This window comes from Sus scrofa, chromosome 11 (assembly GCF_000003025.6).
Source record: "Sus scrofa isolate TJ Tabasco breed Duroc chromosome 11, Sscrofa11.1, whole genome shotgun sequence".
Classification (NCBI taxonomy): domain Eukaryota; kingdom Metazoa; phylum Chordata; class Mammalia; order Artiodactyla; family Suidae; genus Sus; species Sus scrofa.
The window spans coordinates 76858056-76872484 of NC_010453.5; the positions used below are offsets into that span (position 1 = coordinate 76858056).

The following is a 14429-nucleotide window of genomic DNA, read 5'->3' on the forward strand; positions in this document are numbered from 1 at the left end:
GTGGATGGTGGGTGGACAGAGTGAAGAATGGATAGCTGAGGGCTGTCTGGATGGACAGATGAAAGTGAGGGAAGCAGAGAGGAAGGATACGGCCATATTTTTTTCTTTGTAGCAACATCTGTAAATCACGCCCAGTCTTTGCCTCTCACTTAGAAGAACTACAAAATAAATATGATCTAAGGTGTGCAAAGCTTCCAAATTTATTAGTGGCTTGTGCAGTAACTTTTCCTTTACCGCTTCTGTAGCAATACTAGCAACAAATTAATAAAAGCTTAATTTTTATACAAATAGTTTTATTACAAATTTGAATTTTAAAGAAATACACATTTAAAGAAATTACACAAAAGGCCTTAGTAGTCTTAAAAACGTTTTGGAGACTTTTAGTGAAATGTCATTTCGGGCACGGTGGTCCAATCCTGCTCTCCTGCTGAAGTCTGAACACAGCTCACGAAAAACCAAGGAAGCCACCTGAATGTGCTTACAGGTCAAAAATACTGCTATTTGGATTCGACAGAGCTGTTTCTCCCGCCAGGCTGCAGAGTGAGGAATCCTAATCAAAGGAAGGCCTTTGAAGGTTGTTGCTTCTGAAGTCAAGTCATTCAGTTTGTGATTTAGTGTTTCAAACCCTGAAGATATTTAATACAGACTAAAAACGAGAAGCTCAAAGTACATGTTTCACCGCGACAGACGCCGTTCTCTGTGAACCCGGGTTTGGTTTTGGCAAGACACAACTTTGGGCTTGGAGGTGAGCAGTGAAAACCGGTGTTTCACATTCAACACCCTAGCACTGAATCATCTGTTAAAGCACAGCCCAGGCGTTCAGAGGGAGAAACTGTAAGCTTTATTTGAACAGTGGCAATGAAACGAAAGCTTGACCTGCCTAGTTGCTGACATCTATATAAATTACTAAAATATATATATAATTCATTTCTGCCTACTTGGGGGACCATCTTTGTTCCACAGGAAATCCGTGATATTCTGCAAAAGCAGCTGCATAGTACCGCACAGAGCAGAAAGACCGACGTTTCTCTCTGGGGCTCGGACGGCAGGGCTGGGGGCGCCAGACACCGCCGTCGCGTGACTGTGACTGGTACAGACCAAGGGACCCGAACGGTGAAACGGCTACACAGTGATAGAAAGAGAGCGTTCAGCGGGGGTGGAAACGGGGCTGTGACGACACAGGCACGGACGCGGGCGCTGGCCGGGGCGGCGGGCCCCGCGCCCTCCTGGCACCCTGTGGTTTGCTGATGAGTCTCACTTCACACATCAGTGCACTGGACTGTAGAACAGACAGATTTTTATTTCATCGCAAGTGCCATTCGGTGCGTCCCTGGGGACAGCTTAGCGTGGTCTCGCGTTCTCCTTCAGCAAGAAGAGGCCAACAAGCAGGGTGTGTTAGTTACGCGGATTTTCCTATAAGGCACCTTTATGGTTTCCCTACTGGACAGTGAGGTACACAGAGTCTATTTCTGGGGTTCGTTGCTGTTAGAGGAAGAAGGGAAGGGAAGGAGTAGCACCATGTTGTGATGTCGCCGAGGGCCGCCGCGTCATGTTCTCCGCATGCACACTTGGCAGCGACTGACGTGCGTGCGCAGCTCCCCGGCCTTCAAGGTGGACGGCGTGGGCTTCCTGAAACGCAGCACAGAAGCCAGCGGTCACGGCACCGCTCCTCGGGAGGGCGGGACAGCCCCTCAGCCTTCCCCCGTCAGAGATCTCCAGGGGACCCGCCAGGGGCCGGCATCACCCGCCTCTGCGTGGGTACCACACTGGGAGCATCCTCCCCCGCTTCCCAACACCTGCGTGTCATCATCTGCATCCCGTCCCCGGCCAGGAGGCGGTGACGGGCCCAGAGCAGAAGAGCCAGAGTCACCCACCCACGTCTGTTGGACCCCGAAGTCTCAGCCACTCCCCACTGCGGGCCCTGCCTCTTCAAACTATGGGTTAACGTTCTGGCTTCTCTTCCCGACTCGGTTATAGACGCCCCGGACTAGGAAGAAGGGATTATTCCCTGCAACATTTTACTAAGTGCTCGTCAAATCAGGGTTGAACGCAGGAATGAGCACCAGATGTGGAGTCATTAACCAGACCTCGAAGTACTTTCCTAACTTCTGAAAGACGCTCGTGCAGGTTTGAGACATTTCATGTCCCAAACGCTTCCTTGATCCTAGAAATTCTACCTGCTCTAGGACCGTGGAAAAAAATGAAGTCTGAACTCAAATTAATAGTGATCCAGGAGTTCCCGTCGTGGCGCAGTGGTTAACGAATCCGACTAGGAACCATAAGGTTGCGGGTTCGGTCCCTGCCCTTGCTCAGTGGGTTAACGATCCGGCATTGCCGTGAGCTGTGGTGTAGGTTGCAGACGCGGCTTGGATCCCGAGTTGCTGTGGCTCTGGTGTAGGCCGGTGGCTACAGCTCCCATTGGACACCTAGCCTGGGAACCTCCACATGCCGCAGGAGCGGCCCAAGAAATAGCAAAAAGACAAAAGACAAAAAAAAAAAAAATAGTGATCCAATCTCTTAAAATTACAGTAGCCACAGAGTAAGAGTACCCTGTCCTAAAATTCAGGAGGCTTCCGATAGCAACTTGGGTGAAAATCCTAGTGCCTCCAAATTAATTATTTAAATTAAGGGGATCTCACCTAATTTTGTTTATGAAGGCATTTTAATTAACCGTACCAGGCTGCTGGATAAAAAAAAAAAAAAAATACCGTTGTTACCTATTAACCCTATACTGGGCAGCCCCAGGAGCAGGCGCTCATTTTGGTAGCTCATGTCAAATTCTATCTGTAGAGTTGATGACCAGCTTGCAGTGGCCTAAAATGTCTCATATGAGCTACCAGCTAGGCACCTGGTCCTTTCAGGATGCTTAAAAAATTAGTAGGAGTAGTGAGCGGGTGGCTTTCTTCTCATGATCCAAGCTAGAGAGTGACAGGGCCATAGCAGAGGTGCACGAAACTCTCTCCCCAAAGGTAAAGACGGAAAGGCTCTCCAGGGCCGAGAAGCACTCCTTTCGGGGAATGCACAGTAAGTGGATTGTTCGGCTCCGTGGGCGCCCCGCGTCCGCTCCAGCAGCACTGCAGCCGGTACCAAGTGCAGGACAGAGGATTCATTGTAAGCTCCTGTCCACTGCAGACCGGCCCGGCTCCAAACGAACTTCGGGGTCAGCGGTCACGTGGGACCGCTGTCTGGAGGTGAAATTTTGCTGATGGAAGAGACAGAAGAGCTCCTTCCATCCATTTCGGCTACGTTTGTGCTGGAATGGACCTTCGTGGTGCAGGCCTGAAACCCAGTCTCGCTCAGTCGCTGGGAACTCACAGAGCACGAACGGGCCACCCAGCGTTACACAAACACCGTGGAAACAGGACCTGCCCGATGTGCCTCTCCCTGCTCTTCAAGGTACCATGTCTGGAAATGCCCTGTGAAGGCCGAAGATGCTAAGGACCCCGTCGTGGATTTCACCTTGAAAAGGGAGGAAGGACCTCCTTCCTCTCATGGTTTTTCAGTCAATGAAAGAACTGAGCCTGTCACTTAAGCCTTTGAAAATGGTCCCCGGAGTTCCCGCTGTGGCACAACGGAATCGACGGCATCTTGGGAGCGCTGGGACGCAGGTTCGATCCCCGATCTCACACCGGGGGTTAAGGATTCCCGAAGCTGTGGCTTAGGTCGCAACTGTGGCTCAGATCTGATCTCTGGCCTGGAACTCCACGTGCCTCGGGGCGGCCGACAGAGAAAAAAAGAAAACGAAAATGGTGTCCATTACCTGCCCACGCAGGTCAGAATCAAATACTCATTCCTGCACAAGCAGGAAGCCCTCCTGGGGACTGCTGCAGAACCAGCTCTGGGACCTTTTTTTTTTTTTTTTGGTCCTTTTAAGGGCTACACCTGCGGCACATGGAGGTTCCCAGGCTAGGGGTCGAATGGGAGCTGTTGCTGCTGGCCTACACCACAGCCACAGCCACAGCCACGCAGGATCCTTAACCCACTGAGCAAGGCCAGGGATCGAACCCTCAACCTCATGGCTCCTAGTCGGATTCATTTCCACTGTACCGCAAGGGGAACTCCCAGCTCTGGGACTTTGCCCTGGAAGCTGTATCCCTCGCCCAAGAGTCCAAATAACCCGGGGAGGGACAGCCCCACTCACTTGAACATCTCGCTCCGCTCTATGGTGGCGAGCCAGAAGCTGTAGGCGTTTGCATAGTAATTGCAGGTCCCGCGGCCGTGGCACTCGATGAATGGGGCACTTCTGAACTCCTCCAGACAGGAGCCGGGGGAAGCCAGGGCCTGGCCAGAACCTTCGGCACCGGCGCTGGTGTGCTGCGGAGAAACCCAGCCATGAGCCAGAAGCTCCCTCCCGCCCCCTGGGGCGCCCCATTCCCAGGGAAGAGCTGGGTGCTCCCTCCAGGAGAGCCGCCCTCGCTGACTCCTGCGGTCACCAGGGAGCACCCTGGCACCCACACTGCCCCACAGCCTCAAGCGGGGCACCCCCAGCGCCAGGGTCAGCCGACCTCTCCTCCGGCTTCACCAGCATCTCATCAAAGGCTGTCCTCACTCTGTTTTCTTTGGGGAACCCTGAAGCCTCTTCCAACCTGGGGCAGGAGGCGACAGCCAAAAGGTGCAAACGATGCCACAACAGGTGGCACCTCGGACTGGCTCAACAGGATTATACGGGATAATCACAACCCTTTATTCACTATACTGGGCGCTGCATAGACTTTTAGGAGGTAAAGAAAAACTATCCACTGTTTCCTTTAAAAAGAGAAAGTGTAAACAAGAGAGAGAAGGAAAAGCAAGCGGCTATTGTGAGTGTCTGTCACACTGGGTTGAAGTAGGATCCACCTTCCTCAGAAACCCGCACGCGACGGCGGGAGTGACGTGCAGAGGGAAGATGTGACAAAACCTCTCCAGCACGGCCACTGCAGATGTGGGAAAGGCAAATTCTGGACTTCCAGAACCACAAGGGACCTCTGGGGACAAAGCTAAGGTCCTCGATTCCCACAGGGGGTCCCCAGGACCCCGGACGCTCTGGATCAGGCTGTGATCACAGGCCCCAGGCAGAGCCGAGACGGCCACAGGGCTCCCCGGGGGGAGCCAGGTCTCCGGGACCCCATCGCTTCGCTTTGCTCTTGGTTCTGAGAAATTACAGGCAGTCATTCAGACCTTTGTATGACAGCAGGATGAGGGGTGGGGAGGTGACACCGTGCTTCCCTGAGCTCTGTACTCCTTGGACCAGGGACGTCTTCTGCCAAACTAAGACTCCCTGCAGTATTTCTTATGATGACAGAGTCCATGGTCCAAAGTAGCTTGGAGCCAAAGCCGTGCGCCTACAGCATTTCTCTGAACCATCGTTTTGAGCTTTTCGGCTTTCTCAGTGCGCGGTCACAACGCAGTATTTAGCGTGATCAAAACTTGCTACATGTTTGTCGTTGCCACAAGTTCTCTGGACCCGTTGAAGAGTCAAAGCACAGAGCCGTCGACTCAGGAACCCTCACGGTCAAACTGGGACACACACACAAGCGTCCGAAGAACTGCCTTCCTGGCAGCTTTTACGCGTGGAATCGTGAGGAAAAACAGTTACGGGGCCTCTTTCGCTGCTGATGGAATTAAGGCTAATGATGCCCTGGGGCGCAAAGGTGCCAGCTGGCCGTACTGAGAGTGGGAAGGTGGGACTGGGCTTGCAGTGGCGACACGGAAACCGTCTGGGTGGGATTGTGTCCTGGGAGCAGGTCCAGGACGGCCTGATCTTCCAAGTCCCGAGCTTTTATATCGTTAATCAATACTTTAAACTGAGGCAATGAAATCCACCAAGAAGCTCCAATGGGACCGTGAACAGGTACCGAGTTCCCTGCTCTAACCGGCTTCGGGGTGGGGGAGGGAGCACAGCAGCCGGGGGACAGGACAGCAGGCGCACCGAGGGAGCAGGTGCATCCTCGGCCCCGGACGCTGGCAGGTGCCCCCCACCCTGCTCTCAGGCCTGTTTTGGGAAGTGTGTACCCCCAGGGGCACGACCCCCTCTTCTCCCAGGGAAGTTCTGACTTGAACCTCCTCAGGCCCAGCCCACTTGAATCTCATCCCGGAGCAGCCCCTCCCAGGAAGAGCAGGACTCTGGTGGCCGCTGGACCCCTGCCGTCCCCTCCCAAGGAGCAGGCCAGGCTCCTGGGGACACGTGGAGGGGGGTCCCAGGAGAGAAGAGGTGGGGCCTTCGTAGGCAGCTCTTTCAGGACCCGTGGCCTTCCCGCAAGACTTACCATCACAAAGGAGTAGCCAATCCAGAGGGAGGACCAGCCGCTGGGGCACTGCGGGATCTGGATGGTCTGGCTGTGCACTGCCATCACCATGGCCGGCGCCTCGCACACCGCACACCTGGCACACCGGAGCAGAGGCGTCAGCCCGCCTGCCCGCCCTCCCCGCCACCATGCTCTGTCCCCACGCACTCCTTCAGACCCAACGACACGGCTTACCAAGCGCATGAGGTGACACCGCCCCTTCCCCACTGCCCGCTTGGACTCTGAGGCTTAGGGCCTTCTCACTGGTTTGATAAGCCTGCCTCAGGGTTAAAACAGCACACTCAGGAGCTCCCTGGTGGCTCAGCAGGTCAGGGTCCAGCATTGTCACTGCTGGGGTACAGGCTTAACCCCTGGCCTGGGAACTTCCTTCTGCTGGAAGTTTAGATATATTCAACCCCAAACCAGAGTCAGCTTGTCATTGAACCATCTGCTTTGTAGGAGGAAGGAACCCAGAAGCCACTGTAACAGGGACCATTTCCCAGGAGAGCGGGGCTTTTGTTTTCCCCCTGTGTATTTCAGCAGCTTCCAAAGTTTTGGCTGTGGGCCTGCACTTCAGCAGCCACAGTGTTGGCCGCTCAAGGAAAAGGAGACGGCGCCATCCAAGGGTCACCTCTTCCAGGACGCAGCAATTTGCTTTAGGCTCTGAATCAGCTTCAGTGTAAGAAGGACCTTGAGTGAACTGTCATAACTCAGACAAGCACAGAGCCTGGGCCGGATGGCCCCCGAGCCTCCTTCGGGGGCTCGTTCCAGACCAGAGAGGAGACCGTGCCCCGGGCTGGGGGGGGTCAGCCGGGCCACTGCCTCGGGAGGAAGGCCCACAGCACCTCCCTGGGGAAGGCTGCCTGGAGCTCAGCTGCCAGGGCTGCACCCAGATATGGGTCACAGCAACACACAGTGTACTGCCTCAGACCTGCTCCACGGCGGCCCTCGGATGGTGGGGTTGCATTTCGTTAAAAAAAAAATTAAATATGCCAGCAGCAAAATGATTACATTCAAGTCACAAGAGGAACGGAGTGTTAATAATGCAGCTAAACGACTATAAATGGTGTTGATGATGACACGAGAGGCCGGGAGCATCTGCATGCAGATGGAGGGGGCCTGGGAAGGGCCTGAATTAGTCATTAGGTTTCCTGTGGACTTTGCTTTGGACTCACACAAATGCAGATGAATGAAAGGCTCAGTTAAACAGGAGTCTGACATGGGCCTTCTCCACCTGCCACCATCTGCCCGCCAGACACAGAGCAGGGACACGGCCCAGAGGAAAGTGCTCTATGTCGCTTTCTCTGGGGGCGGGGGGGGGGGGCGGGGGTTCAAGCCCCAACAGAGACGTGGCCTTGACCTTGTTTGCTGAGCATTCGCCAACAGAGAGTCACGGATAGCTTTAACGAGCTACGTGGTCCCTTAAAATTCATGGTCTGGCTCCCCATGCTACTTATGAAGCATCTGAGGCCCAGGTTAGCTGCATCAAAGGCGGATTAGAACACGCTTCCCCTTGCTCTCAGCTCAGTGCTCTTTTCTCTGGAATAACAGATTCAACCACAATCAAACAATCTACAATGTCTGATGATACGTGGCTGCAGAAAGTGCTTGGAAAATTTTGTCAGGATCACAGCAGAGAACTTGCGAGCTTTTCTGCTGAAGATGAACAAGTCTGTGGTATTAACTCTTTCTGAAATTAAGCTTTAGGACGTCCCCACAGGGAAAGCCTCAGAGAGAACCTGTGAGTCCCCAGAAGTCACCAGACAGCACGAAGTGAAGGGAACATGGGGCCTGGGTGCTCAGACACCCAGAGAGACAGGCGGTGGGGCTGCAAAAGGGACTGTGAGGTGTGTGGGCAGCGGGCTTGAGGGACGCGGCTTCCGAGGTCTTTCCCCGCTGAGCATCCGTGGGTCTGTTAACAGGAAAACGTGAAAGCCCCAAACCGGGCAGCGCTGGGGAGTTTCAACAACCCGTGGTAACAGGTCCACAGAGAAAAGCTAGTCTCGGACTCACGGCTTCTCCCGGACCGGTTTCCGGAATATCACAGACACATCCCAGAGCCCGTGGCCCAACCACATCAAGATCCATGTCAGTTTTACCAGGAAAGCGACCAGGACACAAAAACAAGTCATCATTTTCTACCTGTCATCCAAGGAAAGCTAACCAAAAACATAGAGGTGGTTAGTTTTCCTTCTCGTGCACCCGGCATGGTTGTGAGCCAGAAAAGTCTCAACACAGAGCAGCCCCAGCCACCCCAACAGCCGTGGAGGCCGTCGGTGTTGTGTTCTCTGGAAGTGACAAATGCCTTCTCCCATTTTAAGACCCAGAAGATGAGGTTTCTTCCACCTCGAAAGAAAGGGCAAAGAAAGCTGTCAGGAGAGACTGGGACGGAAGGCCATCAAAATCCTGATTTCTCAAGTAGGCACCTGCCAGCCTTTCTACTCTGGGTCTACGCAGCACATCCTTCTAACGGGACCGATCTGCCAGGACCAGCCTTCCACGTGCAGAGCCACAGACCCCGTGACCGGCCAGTCGCCCCCTGAAGCAGGCGGTGACCGTCCAGTGATGGGCTGTCTCCGTGCGGGGCGCCAGGCTGCCCAGGAGCACCCGCCCCGTTCACGCCCTCTCCGACCGCACACGTGCCTCCGCCAGCATCTCTGCGTCTTTCCTCCTATTCAAAAGCTGCAATTTCTCCAAAGGAAACACGGGAAAGCTCACGCGCCCTCTCGCTCCCCTTCCTCAGCAAACCTGGCCTGCCTGGTCATCCTTTGTATCCTTTGTTATTTTCCCGCGTAAGAGTCAAATTCCAGAACTGGCTTCCGAGTCAAGCGAACGCATTCGTTGGCCACTTTTTTCTTTTACTTCTGAGTGTAGCCGAGGAAGCAACTTTTCATTAGAGGGAGAGAAGCCGAGGCTGGACAACTGTGTACTTTTCCGAAGAATCATCTCCACCTCGCGTCTGATTTCCCACCAGGCAGACTCTCAGGGACCTGAACACGCGCTCCAGACATGACTTGGCGTGGAAAGCGCGTAGTTTGGGAAATCACTCAAACATGCGATCTCGGTGGGTGGGCGAGCACCTAAGGGTACACGGGCTGGTGGGGCGGCGAGGGAGAGGAAACCTCAGCAGGCACACGTCTGAATGCGAGGCACATCAGTACCGCCCTTTTCGGGGTAAGACACAGGCATGCAGTATGTCTCTAGCACCACAATTTCTTGGAGACCACCTCACAGCCACGGTGGAGTTCCTGCGTTAAGCGCCACTGACCTGTACACTTACCAAGGGTTAAGATGGTAAATGCTATGTGTATTTTACTACGATTAAAAGATAACAGGCGTTCCCTGGTGGCCTAAGGTTAAGGATTCGGCATTGTCACCGCCAGTGGCTCAGGTCTGGTCCCTGACCCAGGAACTTCCATGTGCCACGGGCTCAGCCACAAAAGAAAAAAAGGACTCAAAAAATTTTTTGAGTTGCATGGGGGATGGGGTAATTAAAAAAATATATCTTAAAAGACGCCTTAGGGAGATAACATTCAGGAAAGAACAAAGCTGTGAAGCTGTACTGAACCTTTCCAGGACTCCAGCGTCACTGCTGAGCTCATGGCGAGGAAGGTGGCCACCCCAGGGAGCCACCTCTTGTTCCAAAGCCTGGCGTGATCTCAGCAGGCGTTTGCTCTGGCTGTTTTGGGCCGCGCCAGGGGCATGTGGAAGTTCCCAGGCCAGGGAGCGGACCCTCGCCCGCCACAGCTGCTGCGGTGACAAGGACAGATCCTTCGCCAGCGGCGCCCCATGGGCGCTCCCTGCACTGATCTCTTGAAAGAGGACGCCGACTTCCCACCCAGTCGTCTGCGCGGCTGACTGCAGTCCCGACACTGGGGCATCGCGATCCGTAAGCGGAATGATGGGTGGACCCGGCGGGGAGAAAGGAAAAGACGGAGGCGCGCGCCGGGCGGGCTCACCTGCTGATGAAGGGCCTGATGCTGTCCCCGGTGATGGGCGCCATGGACATGGGCATGGGCTCGGGCGTCGACAGCCAGTACGAGTAGTCGTTCCGGGACGCGAAGTTGCAGACGTTGTTGATGTTGCAGAAGAGGAAGGGCATGGTGCTGAACTTGCGCAGGCAGCTGCCGGCCGTGCCTGGGGCGGAAGGACACCCGCTTTAGCGCTGCCAGTGCACCTGCGCACGGCGCACAGGTGAGCCGGCGGTAACGAGAGGCACAGGCTCCGCAACCGCCATCAGGGTGGAACTAAAAACGTTTTCAGTGACGAACAGAAAGGAGGAAAGAAATACGCCAGCTAGACTAGTGATTGGCAATGAGCATTAAACTAAAGGGAAACTATCAAGAATTAGCAAGACATTTTTTCGACCCCATTTTCGGCACATGGGGTCGATTTGGGGCTGCAGCTGCCGGCCTGTACCAGAGCCACAGCAACGCCCATCCAAGCTGCATCTGCGACCTGCACCACAGCTTGTGGCAACACCGGATCCTTAACCCACTAAGCGAAGCCAGGCAAACCTCATGGAGACTATGTTGGGTTCTTAACCGCCTGCGCCGCAGCGGGAGCTCCTAGCAGGACAGTTTGATGAAAGGAAACAAAACAGTTCATCGATGGAGAGAAACCTCTTCCTGCAGCTGGATTCTAGAAGGGCTTTAACGCGCAGCTCCGGGCACAACAGCTAGTAGCTCACTGGACAAGGTCCTGAACGAAATGCAGAGCCCTCATACGTTCTCGGCCCCAGTGACAGCCAGGGGTGTGCGACATTAGCTCACAACTTGGTGGAGCACATCCGGAGGGGACTAAGAAAGTGACGGGCACACGGCCTCTGCTGATCTAAACGCTGAGGGCCCGAGACTGGAAGATGCAGAGGAATTCTGGGCCGGATGACATGACGTTTCTTAAAAGAGCAACAGTAAAGCGGCTTTGTCTTAAGACTCTTGGTGCAGTCTGCTAAGTGTGTACTCCAGACATCCTGACCCTACTTGATGACTGCAGGAAGACAGCACAAATGTTTTCAGAGAGCCGGCCTTTACGTCTGCCTGGCTTCCCCTTAGTAATACGGTGGCTGCTGAATGAAGAGCCTGTTCAGTAAAAGGATGGCGGGAATAAGGACCTCCTCACGGACGAGGCCTGGGGGACACCCCGACTGCGGCACTGGAGCAGGACACAGCCCGCGCCACCCCCCCAGCCTCACCCAAGTCCTGGCCGTGCGCCCGCTCGTTGCCCTGCACGTAGAGCAGAGAGTAGCCGTGGTAGAGGATCTTGGTGCCAGGAGGACACTGGGGGTCGTCTGTGGTTTGACTGTGCCTGGTCACGAGGAAGCCGTGATCGACCGACGGGGTGCCCGGGGGTCCCATGGATCCTGGCAGCCCGTCAGGCCCGGGCGGACCTGGGAAGCCTCTGGGGCCTGGAAGACAGGACGGAAATGAGAGGCCCCAGCTACCAAGAGGCAGGACTCAGCGCGGCCACCGCCTCCCTCCTGCTGTCTCGGCGTCTCTCCGCATCCCACCCGAGATGCTTTATAAGTTCTTGGCACAAAGCAGAGCCCAGAGCACTTAGTGCAGTGAAGACACAGAATACGTGAGGAGACACCCACGAGCAAAGGCAGGAAATGACATGACCCCTCTCGTGGATTCACCTGGGGCGCCGCTGAGGGAGGATTATCCGTCTTTAAACAACCTCCTCTTTTTTTTATCTTTTTAGGGCCGCACCCACAGCACATGGAGGTTCCCAGGCTAGGAGTCTAATCGGAGCTGCAGCTGCCGGCCTACACCACAGCCACAGCCACGCCAGATCTGAGCTGCGTCTGCAACCTACACCACAGCTCATGGCAACGCCAGATTCTTAAGCCACTGAGCGAGGCCAGGGATTGAACCCGCGTCCTCACGGATACCAGTTGGGCTCTTAGCCCTCTGAGCCACAATGGGAACTCCCTAAACAACCTCCTTTTAAGGCAGCGTCCTGTCCTTGGTGGCCCAAAGGTGCATATGGAAATGAGATGGGAAGAAGGAAGCTCCATGCAGGCCGTCCTCCCCCGTCCTGGGCGACCACGCTGCCTGCGGGGCTGCCCTGAGGCCATCTGCAGGGCTGGGCCCTCCGGCCACCTGGTCCCACCTTGACCTTTGGCATCTCGGTCATGCTGGAACATCTGAGTTCCCGCTTCTTGAGAAGCGGAAGGACTTTAATCCATGCTGGTCATTGGCCCTCTGGGCCCCAGGGCAGAATCGTCTGCTGTCCCCGGCCCAGGGCTGAGATGGAGCCGGGAGGGCTGCTTCCCTCAGGAAACCACGCAGGGCGGTCACTACCGGCCTTCTTTCAATAATGGGGCTTTGACGGCCCCGTCTCCGCAGAGGAGACAAGGACGGCGGCCCTCAGCTCTCCCCTGAGATGCCGGTCCTCCTGAGAACAGGCTTCCTGGGGAATCTGCGCGCCTCCGCATGCCCGGGCCTGAGGCTTCTAACCCGAAGATGCGGGATGCAGGTCATGAGCCTGGGCGGCCCCCGCACACCTACCAGGAGGTCCAAAGGGTCCCGTCTCTCCTTTCTGGCCAGGGGCACCGTCAAACCCGGGGATACCTGGCGGCCCAGGTAAGCCCACCGATCCCGTCACACCTAAGGGAGGAGAGAGAGGGTTTGCCATCTGGTCCTGGAGGGCAGGGGGCTGCACTGACTCTTTCCCTTTGCAAAGGTCCTCTTTGGCCGCCTGGGAGCAAAGCACTGGCTCCGACCGCAGGTGGGACAGCTCGCCGAGAGCCGGAAGAGGAGCCCGCACGCGGCAGAGGCCACGCCAAAGGGCTGTCCACACAGCGCGCCTCATCCCAAACTCGGTCCCCCCGGCCTCTCGCCGTACAGTTCAGGGAAAGACCATCCCGGCCTGGGAGGGTCGGATGCGCTTCCATTTCTCAGGAGTCTCCCTGCTCTGCCGCTTCCCAGCGTCTCAGGTGATGTCTAAGCGATAGATTTGCTGACACAGGTGTTGCTTTGTTTTGTTTTCATGTGCACAGGTCATTCTTAGGTGGTTTAAACTGAAGTTTTCCCTTCCACTCGGAATGTTCTCGTTCTTCTTCATTTTCCATCCCGCCTCTCAACTGTAGCTTCTTTCTCCCCCCTCCTTGTTTCTCTCAGTGAACGTAGAGAGTTGCGTTCCCCCAGCTTTTCCTGTATTTCTGATTTTTAAGAGCCCTTCACACACATCATGTGGTTTTGATGAACATTCAAGGGAGGGAAGAGAGTCACACTCAGAGTCGATACCCAGAGGCTGATGTGAGACAGAAGGATCAAGAGGAAACCCACCAGTGCCAGCTCCCTCCTGACCCCAGGCTCCCCTCCCCCCATCCCCTCCCCCACGCTCCCCTCCCCCGTTACTCTTACCCTGCTGTCCTTTGGGGCCTGGAGGTCCCTGCAGCCCCTTCAGACCTGCGGGGCCCTCAGGACCAGGGAGCCCTGGCTCCCCTTTGATGATGTCGTAGGGACCGGGGGGGCCGGGGGGGCCGGGGAGACCTGTGGGAAGCAGGGGGACACTGGTCAGTTTCCCGGGCCGCGCATGGGGCAGAAACAGCCTTGACAGGAAACCCCATCCATCACGGCGCTTCTGTTACTGAACTTAGAATCCTGAATCCGCGGCCTGGCACGGGCATCGCGGTCTCTGTCCATGCCCTGCCCGACTCTCTGCCAGGCATCACCAGGGGCTCAGCCCCTCGCCTGGGGGCTCCTACTGCGCAACAAGCAAGTTTTCTCTGGTCCTCTGCCGAGGACTGCCTCACTGCGCAAGGGGCACTGCCATGCCTTTGCTCATGAGGAGCCCCTGTAACCCTCCGGAGCGCCAGGTCCTGAGATGCGAGCAGCAGCCCGCGGTGCCTGGGGTCTGGGGTCTCCCCCCTCACTCCCCCTCACGGCTCCCCACGTCTATTCTTCCCTAACGACCCACTTCTCGGTGCGTCTGGTCGCTCACTCCCTCTCTGAAACGTGGTCTGGAAACTAAATGCAGCCCTAAGAAGCATGTCTGGCACCCCCACCCCCCCACAGAGACCAGGATGGGTGCAGACTCCACGGAGACCCAGAGCCACGGGGCACGTCTGGGTCCCCAAGGGGAGGGCACGGCAGACGCTGCCCTTGTCCTGCTTGTGCAAGACAGATTTCATTCCTTACTAGTTTTTTTGCTTTGGGG

General features: G+C 55.9%; 1 protein-coding gene across 1 annotated transcript in view; it reads right to left on the reverse strand.

Annotated features, from left to right (window-relative positions):
- Positions 277 to 14429, reverse strand: part of COL4A1 (collagen type IV alpha 1 chain) — a 139078-nt gene continuing 124925 nt past the window's right edge. The window contains 7 exon segments of the mRNA XM_021065910.1: positions 277 to 1629; positions 4142 to 4314; positions 6246 to 6360; positions 10223 to 10400; positions 11458 to 11670; positions 12776 to 12874; positions 13634 to 13762. Coding sequence (XP_020921569.1) covers positions 1548 to 1629; positions 4142 to 4314; positions 6246 to 6360; positions 10223 to 10400; positions 11458 to 11670; positions 12776 to 12874; positions 13634 to 13762 — 989 coding nt within the window. The 3' untranslated portion in view covers positions 277 to 1547.